This window comes from Drosophila novamexicana, unplaced genomic scaffold (assembly GCF_003285875.2).
Source record: "Drosophila novamexicana strain 15010-1031.04,08,12 unplaced genomic scaffold, DnovRS2.1 tig00000644-arrow-pilon, whole genome shotgun sequence".
NCBI lineage: Eukaryota > Metazoa > Arthropoda > Insecta > Diptera > Drosophilidae > Drosophila > Drosophila novamexicana.
In genome coordinates, this window is record NW_020824814.1 from 2,147,501 (window position 1) to 2,155,639 (window position 8,139).

The 8,139-nt window shown below is 41.8% G+C and overlaps 2 protein-coding genes across 3 annotated transcripts in view; both read left to right on the top strand.

The window, feature by feature from the left end:
* The window catches only part of LOC115762556 (venom protease), a 4,995-nt gene extending 3,835 nt beyond the window's left edge, over window positions 1–1,160 (top strand). For both annotated transcript variants that reach the window (XM_030704832.1, XM_030704833.1), the window contains exons 5-7: window positions 1–135; window positions 505–576; window positions 801–1,160. The exon at window positions 1–135 is cut by the window's left edge and continues 80 nt beyond it. In XM_030704832.1, the coding sequence (XP_030560692.1) occupies window positions 1–135; window positions 505–576; window positions 801–980 (387 nt within the window). In that variant the 3' untranslated portion in view covers window positions 981–1,160. The remainder of the gene's footprint in view (window positions 136–504; window positions 577–800) is intronic.
* A 3,117-nt stretch (window positions 1,161–4,277) lies between these two features.
* Window positions 4,278–7,565, top strand: LOC115762555 (venom serine protease Bi-VSP). Its single transcript, XM_030704831.1, has 6 exons — window positions 4,278–4,472; window positions 5,776–5,945; window positions 6,011–6,290; window positions 6,356–6,755; window positions 6,820–6,895; window positions 6,971–7,565. Exons 1-6 carry the CDS (start codon window positions 4,394–4,396, stop codon window positions 7,496–7,498), a joined length of 1,533 nt encoding a protein of 510 aa, XP_030560691.1. The 5' UTR covers window positions 4,278–4,393; the 3' UTR covers window positions 7,499–7,565.
* The last annotated feature ends 574 nt before the right edge of the window (window positions 7,566–8,139 follow it).

Here is an 8,139-nt window from a genome sequence, read left to right on the forward strand (position 1 = left end):
GCTGGCTTTGGGGCAACCAAACATCAGGGCGCCACGTCCAATGTGCTGCGCGACGCACAGGTGCCCATTGTCTCACGGCAGAGCTGCGAGCAGAGCTACAAGTCTGTCTTCCAGTTCGTGCAATTCAGCGACAAGGTAAGCAGGCTAGAAAAGCCAACTTTGGCAGGCCGAAGGTTAAATACCCTTGCAGAAAAGTTGATTACGGGCTTGCAGATATGTAAGGAGATTTGTAGGGCTCGTGAGTGCCGAGTCAAAATATTTAGCAAAAGCTTTTCATATGCTGGACTTGTGACCTTGGTGGCCCTTCCGGCTAGTAATAAGTAGAAGCAGACAGTTGGACCTGGCTATAAAGACTCAGCTCTTGATGTATATTATACACATCTCAAGACAAAATAATAATGCTCTCTGCAAGGGTATACAAATCTCCTTCATCGTCATCACCTTTATCTCGATCGCGGATATCAACCTGATACTCATGCGTAATTGTCTTTCGATTTCTTGCAGCTGATCTGCGCTGGCAGCTCCAGTGTCGATGCCTGTCAGGGGGATTCCGGTGGACCACTTATGCTGCCGCAGGTCAGTTACACACACACACACACACACACATAGATCGTGAGTCATCGAACCAGTTTTTGGTCTTGATTAGCCGCCGAATCCCCCAAGGTGGTTGAGTTTGTTGCCACCGGGTGGGAAACCACAAAACCAAATGCCGAACTCTTACAATCGCTTCGTTTGTCACATATTTATAACACCTCTTAACGTTTATGATCGTGTTATATTTTAATTTGTTTATTTTTCAGTTGGATGGCGGCATCTATCGCTATTACTTGCTGGGCATCGTTTCCTTTGGCTATGAGTGCGCCAAGCCTGGTTTTCCGGGCGTCTATACGAGAACCAGCAGCTACTTGAACTGGATACATCAGATATTACGCGGCGTTTCCAGGGGCAGAGCGCGCCGATTTCTAACGCAAATTCACTGAGTTGGCTGAAATACCTGTTCCCCAAAATATAACACTTACACGCAGACTGTTTGTTGAGTTTATTACGAAAATTCTTTGGGTTTGACATGCCGTAATTTCTATGGAATAAACTTAAAGGAACAGTTGTCCTCCGTGTGTTTAAGCTTAAATAAAACCTTTAAGTGTTAGTTCTAACTAGAATATAACTTGTGTTCAGGTGTGAAATGCCTTTAAAAATGTGATTATGCATTACATTAGCTTACTTACTTCACATAAACATGTTTATTGTTATCTTAAGGGCAGGATCTATATCAAAAGGAGCGAGCAAAAGAAGTGGAAAGCTGGTATACTAAAAGTCGGATAAAACTAATATTTAAACTGAAAAACAGGTACTTATTTAGAGTAGCAGATGGGATAAAGTCTTCAAGTTCAGTTTAGCTATTAATAGAACATTTTTAATCAAAGCACGTGAACCTGTAAGGCTTACTTGAATTCATGAGAATCGCATAGGAGGGCAGCGCAGTGGCTCGACTCAGCGAGTATACAAATAATATTCTCTATTTTCCATATTCAGATTATCCACTTCGACATTTCATATTTGTTTATAATCATACACCATATAAAGAAACTCAAGCGTGTAATTAACCGAATATAATAACCCTTCTGAGCACGAAAAGTACACAATATAAATACACTACGTTGAAATTTGAATTAAAAATCAACTTTCTAGACATGCGAGTTTTACAAGTCGGGTATTTCCGAAAAACTCATGTGCATATATGCACATGTTATTTGTGTTGAACCTTTTTTGCTTTGAAGATGAGCTTAATTTGTGAGCTTACAAATATAACGGCAAATATATAGCGTGAGCAAACAACTTGTCCGTGTCGTAATCCGAAAACCGCAAAATCATCAATCAATCTCAATCCGTGTAAGTAAAGCCCAAGTGCGGGCTCGCAATTAGAATTTTACGACAGCTCTTGGCATGTAAGCTTTATTATTTAGGCGGGGGGGCTAAATTGCATAAGGTAAGGTAAGGTAAGGTAACTGGTTAACGGACACTCGAGCCGGAACTGATCAGCAGGAGCAATCACCTGAATTTCCCACAACTGTGACCGCCCGCTGGCACCTGAGCGACATTCTAAAAATGCCATCAATAGGCAAAGCTTACTCATCGTCCACGGGCCTATAGAATATGATGTTATAACCCAATCGAATGCATTCGACGCATAACAATTGGCCTGGCTTTTGGACAGCATGGCAACTGCTCAGCATTCCGGACAGATTCCAGTACGCTGCACGCAAATACACTGCGAGAATTAAGTCTTGCCAAACGGTGGTATGCTTCTTTTTTTCTATTGAAATGTTGTGTTGATTTCGTTCTCAAATAATCTTAAATTATGTATGAAACGAACTTTATCAAACAAATAATTTTGGCCTGAGTACAATAAACGTATTATAAGAATTTACAATAATTACGCTTGATTTTAAGAAAACAGATTTAAAAATGACTTGCAACACGAATTTGGAAACTTAAAATAAGCGTCAGACGTGCTTTATTTGAGTATACCATATTCTAGACAATGTATTATTTCCCCCTTGACTTAACAAATTTTTAAGTTTATAGATTCGAGCACAATTTAACCAACATTTTTCTGAGTGTAGCGCCTATGTCATCGATTGGTGTAATCAACCTTTTCGAGCGCAAAATCAATCTCTAATCTGTCAATCGGCACGAGCTTTTTACATCAAATGCATGCGAAACTCTCGGCTCTTATCTGGACAGATCTCTGGACGAGACGAGAACCAGTTGCTCGAGCATCTGGGCTCGAGCCCAGTAAACAGTTTGCTAAACGTGTTGTCAGCAACAATTAGGCTTTCAGACTACGGCTTCATTAGGGGGTCTTTAGCGTGGAATGTGGCATCTAAATCCGTTTGTTAATATGACAAATAAAATAATATTTATACACTGGTCGAGCATTAAATGAACCACTTGACTCACTTTCGATTCGCAAAACTCAGCAATGACAAACTGGCGCCAGGCCGACAACATATGCTTCCAGCCTGCGTCTTGGCTCCAAACTAACAAAATATCCGAATTAATCAATATTTGTATGCCCTTACAGAGTGTAGAATAATTGCTATTCAACAAATTATAATTGCTTTCCAAATGAAGTATATACTTATTTTAAATTGTTCAAATATCTACATCTCACAGTATAGCCTCCTTGCTTCCATATTTAGCTGGGTTTTATAATAAAAACACTTTTTCGTGAGAGTTTCCCAAACTGCGATGTTGTTGTAATAACCTGTCGATCTCAGAGAGGGCTAGGTATAGCACAAGCTCTTCTTTTTTTTTTGAAAAGCTCACAAATTGATAAACATCGATTTCTAATCAACTTTTTGGAGAATTTATGAGCTTGAGATACTAATTTAAAAATATTTACTACTTTTAATCCAATACAATAAACATTTAGCAAAAAATCAGGTTCCTGATTTTTTCTGTTTAAAATGCCGAAATAATTGAATAATGAAAACAACAAGTTTTTTAGAATAAACACAACTAAGTATTATGGGACAAGGCATAGAAAAAAACCTCAACTAAGTCTAATGAAAATTTGTGCTATTTTTGATCCAATAAACATTTATAAGGGAATAGAAGAAGAATCGGAGCAGCTGTAAGAAAAGCTGTCATTTCGCCTATTATTAGCTTATGTTAAGCATATTTGTTAACAAGAGCCAGAACAGGGTATCTGCTAGTCTGGCAGTGTCCAGTTGTCGATTACTTAATTGTTCGTTGATTACCCTTCACTGCAATTAGCTGACAGCTATTAAATTTTGTATAGAATGGGGCATATCACATACGCCTGTGCATATTTAGTTATTCTTCGCTGAGTGATCTTATTTGTTTAGATTTTTAGCAAATGAAATCTGTGTAATTAACACATAGCTGGAATAATTGCAGAGCGACAATGCCGTATTTTAGACAATGCAGTCGGAATAATTTGCATTCCTCGCATGGGATTCGTCATGTTGGGAAACTGTATAAAATTACAGCGACTGCGCGAATTTGGTGATTTTTCTGTAAAGCTGTTATTGTTGCGATTTAATTGATATAGTTGGGCGATAAGCGCTCTTGATTCTCGCCCATTGAGAACAACTTTTCGAGCTGGGCCCTCGCGACGCGACGCATATAAAAACGGCGGCTCTGTCGTCAATCTGCCGATCGTCGCGAGCTGGTCACGCAAAAAGTCGGCATACAAATTCGATCAAAATTTATATATAAAACGTCAACAAGAAGCTTGGACCCGGTCTCAAGACGCGCTCAGTCTGATAACGTACGGCGAGTCGTCAACGTCGCGAGTGCGCAACGCGAACTTGGATACGCTTTCAAATAGAATTAACCGAAAACAAAATATAACAACAAATCAAATATGAAGCTAGTGCTCAGTGTTGTGTTAACGCTTGGCTGCCTGGCCACGCCCACGCCCGCCCAGTTTAACCAGCGACAAGGTACACCACACACATCTATATATGTCTAAATAGTAGAACTTTGCTTTGGCTTTTTCTCAGCTTCGACTATAACAAATTTCTAACACTAACTAAAAAAAAAAAACGAGCAAATATAAACAAGTTGTTGCGCTTAAGGAAACCAGTTTCATTAACCGCGACGCGTCCATAAAAATATATTTTAATATTTAAGCAATGATTACAATCAAATTACAATTTGGAATTTGTGTGTTATTGAGTTTTGGGTTTTTTCACTGTCAAGTTTGTTGCCTAAGTCTTTTGTTTTTTTTTTCAATTCCTGCGCAACAAATATGTATATATATACTATGTAATATATATATATATATATATATATATATATATATATATATATACGTATGTATTCTAAGATATAAGCTCAAGCAATCAAATTGCAATTTGAATTTTGGAATTTGTTTTCTTACGGGCAAGTTCGTTGCTTGAGTCTTTTGTTTTCCAGTATCTCCCGCGCACAAATATTATTTGCGCTGCATAGAAACTCGCGCGGATTTGGTATAGCTTTTTGTTAAAATGCTTTAAAATGTATATTTAAACATTTATTTTGGCGTTACGCCTCAAGTTCAATCCGTAAAACCAGTCAGTGTCACTGTCATTGCAAAAGCTCCGCCCAAGGTCAATTGACCCCAGTTGTATGCCCGAGACGTTTCCCTACGGTTTTTATCTTTATTTTTTTTTTATTATTATTTTTTTTTTTGGTAATTATGCATAGTTTATTATGTATTAAGAGCACGTATCACTGGCTGCAAAATTTGGTAGCAACTGGATACAAAAAAGAGAGAGTTTCGAGAATTTCAAGTATTTCGAACAAGTTTTTATTGGATATATATTAATATATATTGTAATAGACTTATAATATAGAGTTCTTAGAGAGTGTATTAGGAATGTGTTTAAGGCGCCAGCTTCGGCCCCCTAAAGCTTTTATATGAATGATAAGTATCAGCAGGCGAGTTGTCTAGCCATGTCTCAGTCTGAGAACATGATCGTTAAGACTTGGCATAGATATTTCTTTTTGTTAATTTACTTGGCATTCTTCCTTGTGCAGGCCGCAGTGAAAGGGGTAGAGGAGTTCATAAATAAGCTAAATCTTTTTAATACTGTACTCAAATATATAGCTGGCATAGCAACATTCGGGCAAACTATCAGCAATAATTGAATTTGTTTTCCGTTTTTTTTTTCTTGCTTAAATTTGAATGCACATCTCGCACAAGTTCAGTCAGATCCACGCATTAATTTGCACTTCTTCATTTGTTTCCATCTTCGCGTTTAGTTCGAGAGAATTGCGTTACGCCCGAGAATTATTATGGCAGATGTGTGGCGCTCAGCTACTGTCCTCAGGCGGTGAATGTCTTCAAGCTGACCGATAGGCGAACGGCGCAGAATTATGTGATCGCGCTGCAGCGCAGCTGCGGCACGCGCAGCGTTAATGGGGATCCTTTGGTATGGATGACCACTAATAATCATCTGCTCCAATCCTGCTAAGCTTTTGCTATCTTTTAATTTAGGTGTGCTGCACCAGACCGATTACTAATCCGGTCACAGAGCGACCACCGAATCCTTTCTTCCCATCCACAGAGGATTCGTTTGTGACAGTGCAGGTGCAGCCTCTGCCAGTGACCACACGGGCACCGGGTGGTAATCCTTTCCTGGATCCTGTGACTCAGGCACCAGCGACCAGGCCCACGGCTAGAGTAACAACATCTGCGCCGATAACCTCAAACCCGATTCTACAGCCACGTGGTCCCAGCTGTCGCTTTCCGCCCGGCAAGATTGGCGAATGCGTGGGTAAGTAATCTTGGATACCCACATAGACTCTTTTTATCTACAGAGCTTCTACTAATCCCTTGCAGAAATCAAGAGCTGTGCGCCGGTGCTAAGCGAACTCCAGTTGAAGCGTAAAGACCCTGACTTTGCCAAGCAATTGCAGGCCTCCAATTTGGTATGCGGCCGGGTTGGCACCCAGGTCTGTTGTCCCACGGGCCAAACGGTGACCACACCGCCACCGGTGGGGCTAGTTAACTTGGATGAGGTGCCGCGTCGCTTGCCCACCGTGGCGGAGGGTTGCGGCGCTACACCAAAAGCGGCTGCCTTCAAAAAGGTCGTCGGCGGTGAGCCGGCCAAGCAGGGCACCTGGCCCTGGATTGCGCTACTCGGCTACGATGATGGCTCCTCATCGCCGTTCAAGTGTGGCGGCACACTGATCACCGCCAGACATGTTATCACCGCAGCCCATTGCATCAGACAGGATCTGTAAGTGTGACGAAGCCTTGCTTCCAAACAATCTTAAAGTCAAAGTTTCTTGGATTTCCCTTAGGACATTTGTGCGCCTGGGCGAGCACGATCTGACGACGGACACAGAGGCACGCCATGTTGATGTGCCAATCGCTAAGGTAGGAACTTCGAAAAATTGATTATTTATTTAAACAAAGTATTTATATTATAATGAATTTTTATTCTGTCCACAGTACGTGAGCAATCCGCAGTACAATAGTCGCATTGGACGCGGCGATATGGCCATACTCTATTTGGAGCGTAATGTTGAGTTTACGGATACGATAATACCCATTTGTATGCCGAGCAGTCCGAGTTTGCGTGCCAAGTCGTACGTTTCGTCGAATCCCTTTGTTGTCGGCTGGGGCAAGACGCAGGAAGGTGGCGAATCCTCCAATATACTGATGCAACTGATGATACCCGTCCTGGACAATCAGGTGTGCCGCACCAGCTATGCGAAGGTGAATCGTTTCTTTACCGAGGAACAGTTCGATAAGGCTGTGCTCTGTGCGGGCGTGCTAACCGGCGGCAAGGATACTTGCCAGGGCGACTCTGGCGGACCGCTGATGACCTCCGAGGTCAGCGAAGGTCAAATGCGTTTCTATTTGATTGGCGTGGTTGCGTATGGTGTGGGCTGTGCCAGGCCCGAGGTGCCCGGCGTCTACACGAGCACACAATACTTCATGGATTGGATACTCGAGCAGCTGTTGGATACGCCCTGATTGCAGTCCGTAGCCATTCTTCAGTCCTAGACCTAACTACTCATATGTGCTTAAAGTATATAATAATAATAATAATAATAATGATAATAATGTACGCGAGCGCTCCAAGCGCAACTTAAATATTGACACGGACTCCTGGTCCTTTGTGTGCCTGGACTTTGTTCTCATGACCTCAGCGTTGTCTAAGCCTTGAGGTGAATGCCTGGACGCGCGTTACCCAAAGAGACTTATGCAAATAGCGTATGCCGGGCGCATCATCAATCATGCCTCTAATGGAATGTCTTGGGCGAAAGTAACCCTGATCCCGACCCTCGGGTGTGGTACATGTGTTAAAGGGTTGGTCCGCGGCAAGACATGAACTGCATTCTAATTGCACAAAGGATTTGAATACAATTCGAGGCAAGACTGCCTCGATAACATTTGGGCGCCATCTCAGAGCTGAGAGATTCCCCCCCGACAGCATTCGGCACGCTTTGTCTCCCCTCTAATCAGATCGAATGCCAGACGTAGTCTTTTGAGAAAAATTAGGGACGCTCTCGCCCGCGCATTTGTGGCCACGTGTCTTGTAGAACAGGAGCTATTCTTTTTTATTTTCTTGTGATTCAAATCGCAACTGGCAGCTGTTGCCATCAAGTTACCTT